Source organism: Mustela nigripes, chromosome 7, assembly GCF_022355385.1.
Source record: "Mustela nigripes isolate SB6536 chromosome 7, MUSNIG.SB6536, whole genome shotgun sequence".
In the NCBI taxonomy this organism is placed as follows: Eukaryota; Metazoa; Chordata; class Mammalia; order Carnivora; family Mustelidae; genus Mustela; species Mustela nigripes.
In genome coordinates, this window is record NC_081563.1 from 50,862,606 (window position 1) to 50,882,835 (window position 20,230).

General features: G+C 48.8%; 1 protein-coding gene across 3 annotated transcripts in view; it reads left to right on the plus strand.

Annotated features, from left to right (window-relative positions):
* Positions 1–20,230, plus strand: part of SFXN5 (sideroflexin 5) — a 113,152-nt gene that overhangs the window by 24,023 nt on the left and 68,899 nt on the right. For all 3 annotated transcript variants that reach the window (XM_059405850.1, XM_059405848.1, XM_059405849.1), the window contains exons 3-6: positions 41–118; positions 14,363–14,389; positions 14,865–14,919; positions 16,850–16,875. In XM_059405850.1, coding sequence (XP_059261833.1) covers positions 41–118; positions 14,363–14,389; positions 14,865–14,919; positions 16,850–16,875 — 186 coding nt within the window. The remainder of the gene's footprint in view (positions 1–40; positions 119–14,362; positions 14,390–14,864; positions 14,920–16,849; positions 16,876–20,230) is intronic.

A 20,230-nucleotide genomic window follows, 5' to 3' on the forward strand; every position in this document is an offset into this window, starting at 1 on the left:
GGATTTGTGCACCTCAGTGTCTTTTTTCTTTCCCCTGCAGAGACGTCTCAGAGAGGCTGTGCAGCTGCTGGAGGACTACAAGCATGGGACCCTGCGCCCAGGCGTCACCAATGAACAGGTGATTCTTCTGGAAGTGGAGAAGGAAGGCCGCCAAGTCACATTCCCTTCCCTGCAGCCAGAACCACTCTCTTTCCTTCATTATCCACTTCTACTACTACTACACAGCCATGTAGATTTCTGGCTTTCTGGAGGAGACACTCAGGTCTTTCCATACCCTGGGTCTCGTGGGAAGCATGGAGGCCGATAAGGCAAGACAAGCCCAAAGGCAGTAGTTTCCTGGAGCTGAGTATATATCTCTTCCCTGTTTCACATTTAGTGATGTCACAGTGGTAGCTTGAAATCAGCCATGTGGGAGTATTTATACTATGGAAATGGGCAAATGCTACAAATCAGGACTTTATTCTCCAAAGAACTGACTTTTAAACAGTTACTAGTATACTACTACACAAAAGTTCAGGTTGAGAATAGGAAAGACATGGGAGAATAGTGGAGATTAAGCTAGAACATAAATTAATCTTTTTAAAATGTATATCAGGTAGGAACCTGAACTAGAGCTAAGTGAACGGTTACAGGTTGTGTTCAGTTTGGAAGAAAGGTAGAGGGATGCATTGTAGGACTTCTTCAATGATTATAGAGACTGATGGTTAATATGCCAAAGTTTTTCTTTCTGTTTGTACACTTTACTTCAAGATCTTTCAAAAAATTAATTTCAGACATTTTTTCCCCAAAGTAATATGTACACAGGGGTGCCTGGGTGGCCCAGTTGATTAAGCATCTGCCTTTGGCTCAGATCATGATCCCAGGGACCTAGGATTGAGCACCTAGTTGGCTCCTGCTCAACCGGGAGCCTGCTTCTCCCTCTCCCTCTGATGCTCCCCTTGCTTGTGCTCTCTTGCTTTTTTGCTCTCTGTCTCTCAAATAAATAAACAAAATCTCAAAAAAAAAAAAACCCTCAAAACCAAAATAATATGTATGCATAGTTCAAAAAGTCCAATAGTACTAAAATACCTGAAGGAGAAATAGTATGCTGCCCCCATCTTTCCTTAATTCCCATTCCTTTTCTCCAGAGATAAATACTTTTAGTTATTTCTTCAGATAGAAATCTATGTCAAACTAATATGCTTATCCATAGTCCTATTTCCACCCTCCCCCCCCATAGTCCTATTTTTCATTTAGTCATTTTGTATTCACCTGATTCAGCTATCTTGTTATTTACGCCCATTGAAAAACACACATCTCGGGGTGCCTGGGTGGCTCAGTTGTTAAGTGTCTGCCTTTGGCTCAGCTCATGATCCCAACGTCCCGGGATTGAGCCCCTCATTGGGCTCCCTGCTTGGCGGGAAGCCTGCTTCTCCCTCTCCCACTCCCCCTGCTTCTTTTCACTTTCTCGCTGTGTTTCTCTCTGTCAAATAAATAAGTAAAATCTAAATGAAACAAAAGAAAACAACAAAAACCACAAAAGCACGCCTCTCCCTCATCCTCATCACTCTCCTAAAATAGTTATTATGGATTTGGGGGTTTATGGATATTCACTATTCACATTATTACCATGATATAAATAGCATTTACTGGGTTTTGTTTGTTTGTTTGTTTTCTCTCTTGTTCAACTTTATGTTTTACCTGGAGGTAATGATTGCCTTAGTTTTTCACATTGGTGTGGTTTTCTTTATTCTGTCTCTACCTCTTACTACATCATTTAGCAGCCTTTTGATATTTTTAGTACCTCCTTTCAATCTGAAGACTCCTGTCCTTCAGTTCTATTTCCCCCCCTGAAATTTTCCTTTCTGGTGTCCATCTCTTCCAGCTCCAGGGCTTTCTGTTGGTGTACACTTTCATTTTGGTGGAAAATGGGTGGTGGATAGCTCTTTCAGTGGCTTCCTATAAAAAGTATAAATGGGAAGAAAATTGTGAGCCCTTTTATGTCTGAAAGTTGTATTTCTTTCTTTTTTTTTTCTTTAAAGATTTTATTTACTTATTTGACAGAGAGAGAAATCACAAGTAGGCAGAGCAGCAGGCAGAGAGAGGGGGAAGCAGGCTCTCCATTGAGCAGAGAACCTGATGTGGGGCTCGATCCCAGGACCCCGAGATAATGACCTGAGCCAAAGGCAGAGGCTTAACCCACTGAGCCACGCAGGTGCCCCGAAAGTTGTACTTCTGCTCTCAGACTTTTTTTTTTTTTTTCCTTTTGAGAGAGAGAGTCGGGGAGGGAGAGAGAATCTTAAGCAGGTTCCACGCCCAGCACAGAGCCTAATGCAGGGCTTGATCCCTTGACCAGAAATCAAGAACCAGACCCCAACTGACTGAGTTATCCAGGCACCTCTACACTCAGTCTTAATTGACAGTTTGGCTGAGAAGAAAATTCTAGGTTGACAGATATTTTCTTTCAGAATTTTGAAGATATTGCTCTATTGTCTTCTCACTGTCAGAATAGCTTTTGGAAACCTGATGCATTTCATTTCTGATTCTTTTCAAGTAACCCATTTTCCCTCTTTGGAAATGTTTAGTATGCTTTCTATTAAATTTATTTCTGAAATTCCACAATGACATCTCTTAAAATTCACTATTTTGGACTCCTGGTGACCCTTTTCAATCTGAAGACTCCTACTCTCTCAGTTCTAACAAATTTTCTTATACTGTTTCTTTGATAATTTCTTCTTATTCTGGAACTCCTATTAGTCAAATAGTCAACATTTTAGATTGACACTTAAATTATCTTATATCTTTTTCTCTTCTCTTCCATCACTTTGTCCTTCTGTGTGGCTTTGCAGGAAATTTCCTTGAGTTTATTTCCAACATGTTGGTTGAAATTTTAACTTCATCTAGTATAATTTTAATTTCCAAGAGCTCTTAGATTGTTTATTTTTAAAATTCTTCTTGATAGAATTCTTTTCCTGTTTTGTGAATACAGTAGCCATCTCATCTCTCTGCATTCCGGAAGCCAAGGAGTGGAGGAGGCTGGAGTCCCAGTATTTGCTTTGCAGATTTTCAGTAATTTCCTGCTTTGAATCTCACTTCTGTCCTCCACTGTGTTCTCAAGTCTGGGATCACTTGGGTTCAGTTTCTCCAGGAGGCTGATAAGCCTCTAGCATCTGGGTGAGAGTCACCTTCACCTATGGTGAAGGCCTTGGGATCTATTGGTTTGAGAACAGACTTTTAACCAATCCCCTGTGTTTAGCCTTACGATTAGCCTTTCTTTCCTACAGTGCCTGGTCCCTCCAAGTCCTGAGCTTTGCTGGTGTTTGGAGGCCAAAGGACTGGCTCCTTCAGGACGGAGTCTGTGGATGTTTAGGGGATGGTTTCTTCCTCTCGACTGGATCAGTTACTAACACTCTACTGATTCTCCATTCAGAAACACGTTGCTGTCCGTCCTCTGCTGTTGTCTCCTCTTCCATTCTTTTGGTAACTCTATGAGGCACTGCCCTTGCCTTCTTCTAGTACCTTTAGGTGCAAAGCCCATGCCGGGGCTCTGGGCTGCCAACGTGACACACACCATTGCCTGGCTCAATGTTTCTGGGGTAGGTGGCTTAGCCATCAGCTCTCCCCAACCCAATTCATTTATGTATTTATTTATGTATTTCCCAATTCATTATGTATTTATGTATTTATGGAGCACCTGCAGGCCAGTTTTGGTGTTGGAGCCTGGGGAGGGAACAAGGAAGAAAGTGGATGAGGTTCTCGCTTCATGGATCCCCAGAATCTAGGCAGTGATTGTGAAAAGCTATGATACTGTGGGAGAGAAGAGGAAGGCGTAACCTGCCCAAACAAGAATATCTGGAGGAGGTACTTGTCTGAGACTTGAGGGATGAGAAGGGGCTGGCCAGGAGAAGTGCTGGGGTAGGAGCTGTGCAGGTGAGGGGACACATCACGAGAAGAGACAGCAAGCCCTTCCAGGGGAGGTCCAGGAGAATGTGCTGGATTGTGGCCTGACCACTTGAAAGGAGGGCAAAGGTGTGAGCTGATGGAGCACCTTGGCTAGACGTCCTTGTGCAGGCCCCTGGGGAGTGATGGGAGATGGGGCAGTGCTGGCTAGGCAGGGTCTGTCTTCAGGCATCTGTGCTGCCTTTAGGAAGGACGGGCCACAACCAGATCATCCCTAAGCACACTGCTTCCTTGTGGGCTGTGGCGTGGGCACTGAGGAGCCTGGGTGGCAGGACCTGAGGTGCCCCTCTCTAGGCCGAAGTAGTGCTCAGACCTCTGCAGTTCCTCTTGGACCTGTCGGGGTGAGTTCAGCCCCCTGGCCCTTCCTCACCAACCTCCCTCTGGCTGAGGTTGTTCTCTTGGGACTCCCTCCAGCCTCCAGAGTTTGGGGAATAAGGCCATGTTTCTCCTCTTTGCTGCCTTCAATAGCTTAAAGTTGCCTGTCCTGTTTCCTGGGCCTCTTTTGTTTTCTGTCCTGAAAGCCCCCATGTGCCTCCAGAGAGCCTGGAGGAGGGGAGGTGGGGTGGGGAGTGGGGATCTTGGCACTAGTCGTGCTTCCCAGTTCTGGCTCCTGTGGGTAATGCCTGCAGCATCCATCTGGCGGCTGGGTAGCCTAGTGCTCTAGGTGTGAGCTGCTGCTCGGCCTCCTGACTAATCAGATCCTCCCTCTCCCCGCTTGCTGGTGCCCCTGGCTCTCCAGAGCAACAGGGATTAGACTCTGTGGACTCAGGGGTCACAAGTCTTCCCTCCCTGGGCCTCCTCTACCAAGCCGCACCCCCTCTGGTCTCCACAGACAGGAACCAAATAGCTGGGTGATGACACAGAAGCCCAGGGAAGCCCCGGCAGTCTGGAGTTAAGGACGGTTCCCTGTTCCTGGTCCAGGCAGGCTCAGGTCATGAGTCACATCCAGGCCCAGGGTGGCTCTTGATCTCAGCCTGCACAGCGCCTCATCTGCCCCGGGCTCTGTGGCCGCTCAAAGTCCTTTTGTAGGCATGTGGGTCAGAAGCCTGTGGCTGCCTCCCGGTGCCGGTGGGCCTGTGCCCAGAACACAGGCCACACTGGGTCACCTGCCTACTGGTTTGTTATCCAACCGGCCTCCGGTTAGGCCATCTCACCAGCGGGTCTTCCCAAGTGGATCGCTACTCTGTTCACTCCCGATGGCCTTTGTTTGGTCTTCTGTGAGTGGATGGCTGACATCTCCTCCAGAGACTGTTAACTTGTTAAAAGATTGCTATTCCAGTAAAAAATTCGCCCTTAGGATAAAATAAAAGTAAGTATAATTTACTCTTTGGGCTTGACAAGTAGTAATTCTATGTGCTAGGAGCCCCAGTAAAGACCATAGCTATCAGCTGCCCAACTAAACCATAGATGAGAGCCCAGGCAGCTGGACTGGAGTTCTGGATGTTGACTCTGCTGCAGGCACTTTCCATGCCGGGGTGTTGCGGTGATGGTTTGGTGTGGGTGGAGGTATGTGGGGTGAGAAGTCAAAGACTCCCTCACGGTGACAAGCCGCCACTCCCTTGGTGCTGACCAAGTGCTAGGCATTGCACTGAATATGAGTACTTCACACGTATTTCAGTAAATATTCACAGGAACCCTCTTTGGTAGGTGCCTGTATTAACCCCATTTTACAGGTGAGAACACTGAGTCTCCGGGAGCTTACCTTTCTTACCTTAGGTCCCATAGCCAGGTAGATCCAATGCCCATCTTTCACCTGGTACTTGAAGGTGGATTTGGAAGGGAAGGGGTCCTCTGTGGAGTGGCCTGGTAGGTACAAACGCGGGGGGCAGACGAGCTTGGCATTTGGAAGGTCTGGAGCCCAGTTATATCCGTGCGGTTCACACACGGTAGTGCGGGCGCCTGCCTAGCTCCCTGTATGTGAGAGGGGCTCCAGGTGGTGGGCCCGAGGCGGGAGATGAGCACAGCCCGTGGCTGCCCTCCCGCAACCAGCTCCCAGCACAGGCAAGGTGGCCACATAGAGGCGGGCACAAGGGGCTAGTCCAGAGGCTAGACTGTGGGACATTCATGCCAAGGCAGGTAGGAGTCCGGCAGTGAGGGAATCTGGAGAATGCAGGGGTGTGAGGAAGGCCTCAGGGAGGGGACACAAGTGGTTGGTGTAGCATGTAGACAGAGACCCTCTGCAGTGAATGGGACCAGAGGGAGAAGCGGAGTGGAGCAGAGAGAGAGAGATGGGGTCGGGGGAGGGAGAAGAGCAGGGAGACAAGATGAGACCAGAGAGAGGAAGGTGGAGAGGTGGTTGGGAAGTTACAGACTGCAAAAGTGTTGAGAATCAATGTGCTGTGTGGGGCAAGAGGAAGCTTCAGGAAGCTCTTGGGCAAGGGAGTAGCCTGAATGCATCCCGGGGTAATGTCGTTCCAAGGGCCAGGTGGTTGGGGGAGGTAAGTGCCATTAGGGACACCAGCTCGGAAGCTACTGGAGTGGGCAGGAGTGAGCTGAGCAGGTCTCTAGGAGCCCCTGTAGACTTCTGAGTGCGGCTTTTGCCCATTGTTCCACATTCCCCAGGAGCCAGGAACCGGCTTGCCTTATTAAGTGTCTGCTCTGCACCCAGCGTAACCTATTGGTCACCCTAGGGGCCCCACGAAGGGAGGATTCTGCCAGCAACCTGCCAAGGAGAATGGCCAGCTGGTGTCAGAGATCCTGCAAGTCTCTGCTTCTGGCAGAGCAGAAATGGGGTCAGCTGTATTTGGGCTCTGCTGAAAATAGCAGAGAAAATCCCAGGGAGTCAAAAATACTTGCACCCCGAATCTTCTCTGGGTATCAGCAGGTTTGCCAGAAGCTGGCTGAAAGGAAGGCTTGGCTAACACCTCCCCTTCCTTACCCTGACCTCTTGCTTCCAGCCTCTGGGATCCCAGTCAGAAGTCCACCCCGCTGGGCTAGCCACAGCCCGGCCCTTAGCATTAGCGTAGGCCAGGCCAGGGAGCAGTCATAGCTGAAGCATTTGTAGGATGTGCTGGGTGTTGCATGGGTGGCAACACCTGTGGCTGCATCACTGGGCTGCGGCATTGTGGTAGCCTCCTGAGGGGGAGCCCTGTTCTACCTGGGGCCCGCTGTGTCTTTCCAGTACAGTACCTAGAGTCATCTGTGAACACGTACATTACTGTATTTGCTTCTTGGTTCTAGGGTTTCTCAGCCTTGGTGTGCTATTGGCATCTGGGGCCAGAACATTCTTGGTGGTAGGATGGTTAGCAGCGGCCGTGGTTTTTACCAACTAGATGCCAGGATCCACTCCCTCCCACGTCATGACAACCACACATCGCCAAGGGTCCCCTGAGTGCAAAATCACCCTTCTGTACGAACCACTGCTCCAGAAACTGCGTAGCATTTCTGCTTTCCACTCAAAGTAAAAGCCACAATCCTTAGAAGGGCCAGCAAAGCCCCCATCCCTCTGTGATCTTCTCTCCTACCACTCTTCTCTTACTCAGTCCACGCCAGTCATGCTGGCCTTCTTTGCTATCCCTCATACATGCTGGGCATACCCACTTTTGCCTCAGGACCTTTGCACAGGCTGTTCTGGCTGCCAGAACAGTCTCCCACTGGATAACTGGATAACTCCCTCCCTCCTTCAAGTATTTCCTCCAGTGTTACCTGAATGAAAACTCCCCAGACCACCTTCCCTACTGCTGTACCTCCTCCCTCCTGCCACCACACACACGCCCTCTATCCTTGCCCTGATGCACTTTCCCATGTTTTCTGAAGCACCCACCCTTCCAGTACAATTTGCTTATTATTATTATTTTTAGTTTATTGTGTGTTGCCCCTAGAATATAAGCTCCAGGAAAGCAGAGATTTTTGGCCTTTTTTGTCTGTTGATGTGTTCTTAGTGCCTAGAGTAGAGCCCAGCACATGATAGGTGCTTAGTAAATATTCCTGTTGAACAAATGCATTTTCTTTAATCTTCAGGAGAACCTTGTAAATAAGTATTCATATCCCCACATTACCAATGAGGAAGTGAAGGTACAAAAGGATTAAGTAAATTGCCCCAGATCACACGGCCAGCAAGTGGGGGATCTGGAATTCAAACCAGGCTTTGACTCCAAGGTCTGTCCTCTTAGAGAAGCTGCATGTGTACAGAAGTGACCGCTGCTGGTCTAGGGGGAAATGTTCTTTCTCCTTTCAGGAATCTGTAGGATTGGGAGGTGGTACCTTCACCCCACATAGACTTGCATATGTACGAATTACCTGGGAGTCACCATGACAACAAAATTAATGGTAAGGAGTAATGGGATTGGCCCAAATGATACATTAGGAAGTTTTTTTTTTTGTTTGTTTTAGGGAGGCATCCTTTGCTTTACAGAAGGATCCCCTTCAGGCTCTGTTTAATTACCTTCTGGAGGTTGTTTTAAATAGGCTCTGTCTCTGCTGCCTTTAGAGGTTTGGAGAAGCAGCTTGGAAGGAGGCAGAGGGGAAGGGGAGTGAGCCAGACTGGGGGCGGTTTCTCCTCCATCTGGGGTCTGGGCGCCGGGGGTATGCCCTGCTCTGCCCCGAGGAGGCAGGGTTTTTCCTTCTGTGGCATGTTTGGGGCCCACCCTCTGGCCCTCCCCTGACCCCTGTGCTGGGGTTCGGGGTTCGAATAGATTTAGAGGGCAACTCTGCTGAGACACTGGCTGCTTCTGAAAGCAGCCAACTTCTGCACTGTTCCAGCAACCCCTCACCCAGACTGCTTCCCCTGCCCCCACTCTGTCCTCATTGCCAAAGCCGAGAAACCAAGCAAGGTCCAAGGTCTCCCGGCCACACCGGTTTGTTGCTACAGCAAATAAGGTTCAAAGGATTGGGGCCATGCATTTTTACGTTCCACCAGAGGTGCAGAGGGCCATGGGCTGAGCCTGGAGGAGACAGGCCATGTGGAGGAATTTGCAAGTTAAAGTGCAGCTGTTTCCCGGGCTGGAGAGAAGGACTCCCTGTCCTGGCTTCTCAGTGTGGCTAGACTGTCCGCTGCGCCTGTTTGTGCTCCCATCAAATGCTTGACCTCCCAGGCTGATCCTTGCCTATAACCTGTGTGCAGGACCGGCTTGTGAAACATCAAGCTAGCAACCAGCTCTCGACTTGTGATTCAGCTGCCATTCCCGCCTCCAGCATCCGACTCATGGGTCCAATGAGTCCCCGGGAAAAGCCTGGACCCAAGGTGTCAGACCCGAGTTCCTTGTCCTGCTCTCTCTACAGGCTGGGTCTGGCCTAGTCACACAGGAAGGGGCCCTTCCTGCCCTCTCTCCTGCCTGCTTAATTAAAAAAAAAAAAAAAAAAAAAATCTAAGTCTAAGGTGTGCAGTGGCTCGCACAGGAGACTGTGCACATTAGTAGCTGAACCAAACCCCAAATCCATGACTTGGACTGTTGCCGCCAAGATCAGGTCATGACTGGGAATTTTAGTTTAAAATGAAGATGTCCCTCCCATCTCACTGGCCTCCTGAGGTGGGAGCATTGCTGGATGTCAGGAAAAGAGCCTCAAATGCTATGTTAGCTTTCATTTTTCCTTCTGTCTCTGGAAAGGCCTCCCTGAGAAACCTGGGCGGCGGTTTCCTATAATCCCAAATGGGGCTGCCTTAGTTGGGGTTAGACTAAATGCTGTCATGAAAAGATCTCAAAATGTCCCAGCTCAAGTGAGGTAGAAGTTTCTTTCTCTCCCTTCAAACAGTTCAAGTTCCAGGTAGGCAGAGGGCCCAGCTCCACAGGACCACTCAGGGACCCAGCCTACTTCCAACCTGTTTCTCCCTCATCTCCATGGGCTGTCTTCTCTGCGTGGCCCAGCCTGGGCTGCGGCCACGTACTTGCTCCGGTTCATGGGAAGGGGACAAAAAACATGGTTATAGGGGTGGGGGGGGTTGCTGGGCAGGGAGAGGCCCATCTCATGTGTCCTCAGATGCCACTGGGAGCCTCAGTCACGTGGCTGAGCCTAACTGCAGGGGAGGCCACTGCCCACCACCATTCTATTATTTTGGGAGGAGGAGACACAGATTTTGTTGGACACTTGACAGTCTGTGCCATAGAAGTGACTAAAGAGCTTAGAAGTTGCAGGCCCCATTTCTAGTTTTCTAGTGATGACTCTTAATTTTCCAACAGTTATTTTGAATGGGGAACATGTGAACAATCTACAGACTTCTAAAGCTATAAAGCAAGTAGAGGATAAAAGACAAGTTTCCCCGATTGCTCCCTTCCGCTCCCTTCCTCTCCCTAGAGTAACCTTTCGTTTCTTCTGTGTCCTGCCAGGGATATCTGCGTCCATTTATCCTTTTCCTTTACATGCTGATGCCAGGATAATGATAAGTTCCAGGAAATTCACTGGAGCATGGTCACAAGTAAAAGTAAAAAGATGGGACACATAAGAGTAAAAGATGGGCCAGCCACAAAAGGGACAGATGCTGTATGGTTCCACTTTCATGAAATAGCTAGAGTGGTCAGATTCACAGAGACAAGAGAGCAGGGAGGTGGGTGCCAGGAGCTGGGGGAGGGAGGAGTAAGGTATAGGACTTCCTGGGTATGGAGTTTCGGGTGGGGGTTCTGGAAAGGTTCTGGAGGTGAATGATGGCTGGCGGTACAAGAAAGTGAATGTACTTAGTGCCTCTGAACTGCCACTTAAATATGATTAAAATGGTAAATGTGCAGTTATGTATATTTTTTCAGAAAAAAAAAAAAGATGGAAAATAGCCTCAACGTCCACTCGTAGGATATAGTTTACAATACATTCATTCAAGGTTTCTGTTAGGAAGCTGAGGGCTACTCCCCGCGCTCTGTTGCGGAAAGAACCCTACAAAATATAGATGCCTAAGGGGGAGGGAGGGTGTGCACCGGTGTGCTGACATTTAGAGACAGGTGAAGGCAGCGGTCAAGACTGGGGATTCGGGAACCAGACTGCTTGGCTTCCGAGCCCACTGCTGCTTGGGACTTTAGGCAAGTCAGGTACGTTGTCGGGGCCTCAGCTTCCGTATCTGTGAAGTGGGGGATAGATGAGCCCCTGCCTCCTGGGGGTGTTGAGGAGATTAGATATGTCAGGAGGTACAAAGCCCTCAGGAGGGGGCCCGACACATCCCGCTTGTGCATTAAATGTTAATGAATGAGTGAGGATGAATACATCTGAGTCTGAGGTCACGACACCTTGGAGGTGGCTCCGAGCTGTGGTTTCCTCACCTGGCCTATAGGACAGGTTTCCAAGTGTGAGAATCGAATAAGTAAGGGGAAGGAAGGTGCTCAGCCAAAGGGAGAAGCATGGAATTAGCATGTGAAGCCATGTCATTGCCTGTCTCTGTGGCAATGGCCTGTCCTGGGCTTGTGGGTGTCAGGGGGGTCACTGCAGGATGGGGAATGCGTCTGTAGCACTGGGCCTCTGGCCTTGGGGGGTGGAGGGGGCAGTCCTTGAACTTGAGGGGCTTGGTCGTGGTCATGGGTTGCCAGCTCTGTGCCGCTCAGTCGAACTTGGGCAGGTGGGGAACAGGAGGGACTGGCGAGGGACACTAGCCCCCCGACCCCTGGCTGCAAGGAGGAGTTTTGGGGACCCCAGGAGGATGTCGGTTAACCCTCCTCCTCTTCTTGTGCCTCAGACCTGGCAGCCACTCTGGCCTGTCCAGGCATCAGTCTGCCCCAGAGGCCTCTGGAGAGTAGGGAGCACATAAGCCTGGATGCCAGGAGGCCTGAGGGGGCCCATCTCCATCCTGCCACCAGCCCCTAGGACCCTGCTGAGTTACGCAATCTCTTGCAGATGAGTTGGTTTGTCTGAAAATAATCTGTCCATCTCCCTGGTGTGTTGTAGGAATAAGACACTAGAGATGAAACTGCTTTGAAAAATAAGTCCATTAAAAAATATATTGCTCACTTGAATGACTTCTCTGTTTGAGGCTTTCACGAAGCATGTTCTGCAGCCTGAGTATTCTAGATACACACATCTCATCTAAACCTCGGTGTTTGGGTGAGCCAGGCGCTGTGACCAACAGCCCCAGATTTCAGGAACTTACACACTAAGGTCTGTTTCTCTCCTTCACTGCTGCTCGGACACTGGGCTCCTTTCCCCTCATGGCTGTGCTGCCCCGCCAGCCTCCCATGGATCCTCCACAGGAGGCTGGCCAATGTCACCTCTACCCCCACACGCCAGCACCCCTCATATGAGCCTTCCTGACGGTGAGGGGGGCTGGGGATGCGGGCTTCGCGTGTGCCCAGAGGGAAATGCACCCTGCCGTGGAGCAACCAGTGTGAACCACCAGTGTGGTTCTGCCCTCCTGTTACAAACCTCCATTGTACTGATGGAGACACGGAGGCACACAGGCGAAGTAATTGGCCCAGTGCCACACATCCAGTAAGTGATGTGAACACAGGCCCGCCTGATTTAAATACCTGTTCTTTACACTGTTCTTTGTTGTCTTAGACCCATGTTTGCCGCTCAGGTTGTTCCTCAGAATAATGGGGAATTTTTCCTTCTTTCTCTTTTTCTCTTTCTCTCTCTCCCTCCCTTCCTTCCTTCTTTTCTCCTTCCTCCCTCTCTTTCTTTCTTTTTCGCTTTCTTTCTTTTAGTATTGTATGAGATCTTACATTTTTTTAAGATAAAATTTTAATTTTAGAATAGCTTTAGATTTTCGGTGTGCTCAGCCCTGTGGGAGATGCCAGGGGGGTGGGGGGGACAGCCTTGGAGGACAAGCCCCTCCCTCCAAGGAGCTGGACCCAGAAATGGGAGCTTCGGATCCTAGGTGGGAAATACAAGAGGTCAGGAGTCTGTGCACAGGGCCTGGGGTTGCACCGAAGGTGGTGCTGGGATTGGAGATGCACTGCATAAAGGCACTTCCTGGGCAAAGGGGATCAGCCTTTTATCACTTCATTTTACCTCTTTGCTGTTGCGCTCTGATTTGTTGGTGTCTTTGGTAACAGGATTCTGCATTTGGTTTTTCTCCCTTCTGTCCCCTTTTTCCATACTTAGAATTTTTTAAATTGACCACTTCTAATCTTCATTGGTCTGGAATCGTAAAAAATCAAATATGTTTGTAACATGTCAGGGTAATTAGGCTGCGAATGAAGGGTTTAGGGACTCTGATGGAAGTAAAATGCATAAACGTGAGCTCCTCAATCTTATGCTTCTGTTTCTGCTACCCAGCGGCCTTCTGCTGCTTCATTTATATTCCAGATGGCATTGCCACGTAACTGAAGCGTAACTGAACTGTGCTGTTGTTAAAGCCAACTTCAACTGCTGGCCACCTCTTCCCTCTCCCCTCATACCTTCTTGCTCCTTTAAAAATGCACTGCCTTTGGGGTGCCTGGGTGGTTCAGTGGGTTAAGCCTCTGCCTTCTGCCCAGGTCTTGATCTCAGGGTCCTGGGATCGAGCTCTGCATCGGGCTCTCTGCTCAGCGGGGAGCCTGCTTCCCCATCTCTTTCACTGCCTACCTCTCTGCCTACTTGTGATCTCTGTCTGTCAAATAAATAAATAAAATCTTTAAAAAAATGCATTGCCTTTGCGTTGCCCACATGCACATTTTTATTTACTATGTTTTCTTGATTCTAAACATTTCATCTTACCACATTTTAACGTCTCTCAAATGGATGAGTCTTAATGGATGGAGGTCTTGGGATGGTTTATAGTTTTCCTTCTCACTGGCACATGACAATACCTCTTAGGATCAGTGATATCTTAGACTCAGTGAGGTTCAGTATTGATATCGTTTGAAGGAATTGGGAATGGCTCTGTCGGTCCAGCCTGTCTCCCACGCCCGTGTGGGAGAGACAACCTCACCGCTCATTTGAAAGCAACTTTCTTCCTCTTGCAACCTTCTTACAAGAACCACAACAATAGGGATAATAATACCCACAGCGGTTAGCAGCCATAAAGCACCTACTCTGTGCCGAGCACTGCTCCAGGCACCTTTCCCAGACCTCTTCCGTGATGGTGGAGGCACCACTATTACCCCATTTTGCAGGTGAGGAAATGGAGGCTCAGAGGAAGGAGGGGCAAAGCCAGGAATCTGGGCAGTCCATCCAGCTTTGAAGAACTCATGCTATGATGCTTCTAGTGATTCCGGGAGACAATGGAAGTGTCTTGATTCAAATCAGGGCTTCATACCTGGCTGTACCTTAGAATCAACTAGAACATTGGTGGACGAATTTTTCAAGTAGCTTTACAGCACAGCCAGAGGAGAGAACCCTTGGTTTGCATGGTCTGCGTGAGATCCCCTGGTTCTGCTGTCCTGGGATGCCTGATGCCACAGCTCCAGGGAAGCCGCCAGGCTTGGGGGTGCCAGGGCAGCCTGAGCCTCTTGTACCCTTTGGGGCTAGATCTCTTGGTTAAAAAATGTAGTTTATGAGACTGTCAATTGATACGGGCTTTTAATTTTTGTCCTTTATTTTCTTTTCCTTCTCCCCCCTCCCCCTCTCTCCCATCCTTCCTTCCTTGCAGCTCTGGAGTGCACAGAAAATCAAGCAGGTAATTCTATTTTGGATTTGTTTCCTTCCCTTGGCCTGCTCTGCCCTGGGGATTCACGGTTGTGCCCCATTAGCCAGCCCAGCTGCCTTGCCCTTTCTCCTTCCCCCATAGCCAGGGCCCGAGTTTCTGACTGCCAGAACTCAGGCCCCTTGCCTTTCCCTGGGCCCCTGAGCTCCTTCCCTGTGGGGGCCTTCCACAAAATCTTTACATGCCTACCAAATACCAGGCCCCGGGGACAGAGGATCTGCCAGGTGGACGTAGTCCCACTCCCCTGCATTCAGCTTTGAGTGAGTGTCAGGGAAAGTCCTGTTGGGGGCCCATGTTCTGGTGTTCTCTTGCCTTGAATGGTGGGAAAGGACTCACCGGCCAGTCCTTGGGGAGCTCTCCTTTCCCTCTCTCCTCCCTCTCTTGTCCCTCTGTCCACTCCCCTCCCCTCCCCACAGTCACCCTATGCCTTGTTCCCTGCTCTTGCCAGGCTATTCTACACCCAGATACCAATGAGAAGATCTTCATGCCCTTCAGAATGTCAGGTAAGCCCATGGGACCCTTCTGATTCTGCCCAGCCTCAGGTGCTGACCATGGTCCCAGCTCTGGGAGCACCCAGGGGCCGCAGTCCATGGAGGGACGGAACCTGTGATGTGCCGAGCCACGTTTTCCCCTGCATGTTCCCCTTGGCTCAACTTTACAGACCTCTGGCCAGGCCTCAGAATCACCTATGGGGCTTTAAAAAAAAAAAATGTGCCCGTCTTCCTCTTCTGCCTGAGTGGTGGGGGTGGAGCGGAGGCCTCCATGGGGGAAATCGGGTGCCCCCAGCTAGTTAGATACTACTTACTTAGCGACAGCCTCAGGGGTGACACTGGAGGTAGAGTTGGGCAGGCCCTGCTTTCTGTGAGTCATTCCTCCCTAACTTTCCCTGTGCATATCGTGCTCTTCCCCTCCAAACCACACTCCCTTAAAGGTGCTTAATCCCCAGGCTCCCCTCTACTCCAGAATGCTGCCTTGGCACGAATGCCCATCCATGGGAGGTGGATCCCTGTTCTGTGGAGACCGGTGGCGGAGGGGGTGGCATGGGGGAGTGAGCAGAAGATCCCTGCCACCAGAAAGTCCCTGCCCTGGGGTCACGAGATGGAGAGCTCTGTATGCCCAGCTTCATAGTCTAGAGGGCGCTTGCACGCCCTGAGCCCGGGGCCAGCTGTCCATCCTGCCTGTAGTTTCGAGAGGCTCCAGGCCTTGTCCAGAGTCACACAGTGGAGGTCAGCGTCACACCAGAGTGCTGAGGCCTACTCCGTGACATTTCTCAGTGCACTAGGGCACTCTGGCAGGATTGCGGGGAGGGCTGCTGGCTGCTGCCTCAGAAAGTCCTCAGGGGACTAGAGAAAGGGTCTCCCTCGGGGGCTGTTCTCAGCTGGCTCAGTCAGGATCCTCACGCCCAGGGAGCCTGACCTCATGTGGGTGACAGAACACACAAGCACGTGACACCATTGTGCCCACTGAGGCAGTGAGTGCCCCCTGAGCCTCCGTGCTTGGCCGGGACGGGGTCCCAGGCACCACAGCCTTAAGTGTCTTGTAGCTGTGGCTGTTGGTGCACACAGTCCCTGCACGTGGCCACAACAACCTCTCACCTGGGGCCTGGATTCTCTTTTGTCACATTCCCATCAAACCTTGGATCTGTCTCCAGAGGAATGTGGGCAGCAGAGTGACAGTTCACGAACCCTTGCTTTAGATGACTCAGATAAGCTGTGGTCCCTCCCCCAGCTGACTGACTGCCGTAAGTCAGAGGTCAGGGACCCGAGGCTGCCCAGTGACAGCAGAGTGGGGGCTGTGGAGGGAGCCTCCCACAGCGTGGGGGCAGTGAGCAGTGAGGAAAAGGTGCTCTATCCTGCCCTCCTCAGGGTGTCTGGCCAGGGTACGAGAAAGTTACAGAGGACCTCTGGCATGTAGAGGGTTTGGGTTAGGGTTAAGGAGTTAGAGTTAGGGTTAGTGTGTGGGGAGTTCCCTTTCCAGAATTGGTCATGATGCCGGGGAAGTAAAGATGTGTGCTAGAAAGGCAAGGTCAGAGAAAGAGAACATTCCAGAGCCTTTGGAAGCTGTGGAGTGTGTGGAGTGGGTATGGGCCAGGAATGTCATACCTCATGGGGGAAATCATGGGAGGAACACTGAGTATAGCATGATGACCCGCCAGCAGTGGGCAGCCTGCCCTTGGCAATGGGCCCCTGAGTTTTGGAGGGGAGTGAGAAGTGTCTGGCTAAAGGGGGACAGAGAGAGGGCGGCAGAGGGACACAGGGGAGCCCTCTATCCTGGGGAGGGCTGAGCCAGGAAAAAGTTTGGGGGCTGGAGAAGCCTCATCAGGGCCACCGACGAGAGTAAACCCAGAAGCCTCTTCCAGTGTCTCTGTCGAGTGGTGGGTAGGATGGCGACGGTGGGACCGGAAGACCTGACTCTCTTCTTTCCCCCCTTCAGGTTACATTCCTTTTGGAACGCCAATTGTAAGTATCACCTGCAAAGGGTTTTCTTCTCTAAAACATTTTTTTAATGTATAACTTTACAGCATTGGTCATAAATATTTGAGATATTGATTGAGGATAAATTCCTGGAGGGGAATTATCAGATAAAGTGGCGTTTAAGTCTTTTTCTTTCTCTTGATGCGTATTGTCCAGTTTCTTTCCATAAAGGCGTGCGTGCCCACATGCAGCCAACACAGAGCCTCAAGGTGCATTCTCCCTGCCGGCTACCATCCCGAGTATCGTCACCAGGACTTGCTAGTCACAGGCGAGTTTTCCGAAAAACTTAGGAAGTCAGAAAATAAGCATGCCTTCTGAAACCTAAACTTTAAAAAGAACTCAGAAAGGAGTCAGTATTCTTTTTGCTTAGTTCTGGAATCAGGGTTAGGTTTGTTCTGTTTAAAAAAAAAAAAAAAATATATATATATATATATATATATATATTAGAGCAAAACTAATATACAGCATGGTAGGGTTTTACAAAGCAAACACAAGTAAGGCTCACTGAGGTAGGGTTAGAGCATTAGCAGCCCTCAGCACCCTCTCCCACAGCCCCCAGTCCCCCAGGGAATCACTTTTCTGACTTCCCCCACTGTGTTCCCGTCCGGCCTGTTACTGACTGTTATGTAAGTGAATCGTCAGGACGTCCCTGTCTGGGTCTGGCTCCCTTCACTCAACATGGTGAGACTCATCCGTGTTGTTGCATGTCGTAGTCATTTCTCATGGCTGATGGGTTCTTAGCCCTGTTGTTACAACTATATCAAAATTTATCCATCCTACTTTGGGTGAACCCTGGGGCTGGTTCCGGTTTGGAGTTCACACAACAAGCAGTGTAGCTTTGAATGTGATTGTACAAGTCTTTTAGAGGCTGTTTCCCCTCATTTCTCCCAGATGATACCACAGGATTAGAGAACCACCGAAGGCAGCTCTCGATCCTAGATCTGTGATCAGGACGGGGGTGTGTGTGAAGTGTTGTGTGGTCTCTTGTGAAGTGAAACATACATTAATATCCAGTGTGAGCCAGTAACTGTGATTTTGGGCATTTACTTCAAGAGAAGGAGTACATAAATGTTAATCGTTGCTTTCTTCCTATTAGCATAAAGTTGAAAAACAAAAGAATGACCAACAGATACTAAAACCATGAGTGAAAATCTAACTGGGAAGAGGGTCGTCACCTAGTTGCAGTATTTCCCATGTATTTCACAGATATCATTCTTTCTATATTTATGGGCAGGCCCTCTCCTGTGAATAAGAGTTTTCCCCCTTCTGCCTCCCCCTTTAATGTTTTTACAATGATCAATATGTTCAGGGCAATTTTTTTGATTCAGTAACAATTTACTTCTGTTATTATTCATGTTGATATACACATTGTGCCAAATGTGACGATTAGGAACCCTTTAGAGCTATTTCTCTGTCCATATGATGTGTCTTCCGTTTCCTCTGAGAACTTCAAAACTTCCTGGCACGAGGTGTGGGTGTTCCAGACCCATCTTGTACTTGCTGAGCCCCAGTCCTGGAATCGTGTGTTTCTCCAAAGCGCTCTCGTTCCGTTCAGGGGAGAATGGTGTTTGGACACCAAGATCTGGATGTGAGGTGCGCTCACCGTTACTGGAGAGTCATTGTTTCTAGGCCCTCTTAGCATTCAGACTTAGGAGATATGACTTCAGAATGATGAGTTCGTGCCAGTAATTCCAGTCCAGCATCTTAGCCGTCTCGCACTCCTCCCATCCCGTATTTCTGTCTCCCTTCTCCCTGAATGAGAATCCAACAACCATATATGTACTCGCTTACCGAGTCTTATACACAGATGAGAGCATTTCAGAATTGCTACATCAGCCCTACCCCCACTAAGTGTATTAACTTGAGATTTCTTTGACGTTCTTAGAATATATCCTACTGAGGGTATACAGAGAATTGTGTTCAAAAGTTATTTGAATTGTGTGTTTCTTCTGTGTGGTTGTTATTTGTTTGATAAACAGTTGGGTTTATTTGTTGTTGGCGTTCAGTTTTAGTTGCTTCCTCCTTCTTATGATTTTTTTTTTAAGATTTTATTTATTTATTTGAGAGAGAGAGAATGAGAAAGAGAGAGTGCATGAGAAGGAGAGGGTTAGAGGGAGAAGCAGGTTTCCCTCTGAGCAGAGAGCCCGATGTGGGGATCGATCCCAGGACTCCAGGATCATGACCTGAGCCGAAGGCAGTCGCTTAACCAACTGAGCCACCCAGGTGCTCCTGATCTGTTTTTTTTTTGAAACTTGTAAAATATTAACATCATTCAAAAGTCAAAGCTACATTAAAAAGGCATGATACAGGGGTGCCTGGGTGGCTCAGTGCATTAAGCCGCTGCCTTCCGCTCAGGTCATGATCTCAGGGTCCTGGGATCGAGTCCCGCATCAGGCTCTCTGCTCAGCGGGGAGCCTGCTTCCTCCTCTCTCTGCCTGCCTCTCTGCCTACTTGTGATCTCTGTCAAATAAATAAATAAAATCTTTAAAAAAAAAAAAAAGCATGATGCAAATTCCATTCCCCTCCTTATCCCTTTTATCTCCTCCCCACCCATCCTCTGTGGGTAAACAATTTTGTCCTTATTTCTTTTTCTAAAAATGAGCAGATGCAAACATATTTCCCCTTTTTTCTTATACAAAAGGTCGCATTCTGCAAGACTCTGTGCACAGTGTTTTTTCCCACTTAATGACATATTCTGGAAATCATGACCCATAAGTTTATAGAGGTCTTCATTCTTTTTTTTTTTTTGTTAATAGCTATATGGTAGTCTACTATGTGCAAGTACATAATTGATTCTGCTAATTTCTTGCATATGGAAGTTGAGACTATTTCCACTGTTTTGCTATTATGAAGAATGCCAGAATGGATAATCCTGGGCATATTGTTTTGATGCTGTTAGAGATATATCTTGAGGGTAAATTTCTAACTTCTGTGAAATGACTAATTAAATAGACATTTCTGGAACCACTGAGCAAGAAAAAAGAAGATGCAAATAAACATATTAGGAAAAAAATGTACAATAACTATAGATACAATAGGAGTTTAAAACCAGAACACACTGAACGATCTGGGGTAATAAATTTGAAGACACATAAGAACAGGACACCTTTCTGAGGAAGTATAGCTTCCCAGAGATCGCCAAGAGGAAATATCGAGTTTGAATAGACTATGAATAGAGAGAAATTAAATCAGTTGTTTAAAATACATGCACCAAAGAACAAACAAACAAACATCACTAATAGACGCCCACAGTCTTCCCGGTGACCACTCTTGGAATAATAGCCAAACTCAATTTTCGTTTAACTCCTAAAAGAGAATTAAAAAGAGGAAATGTGGGGCG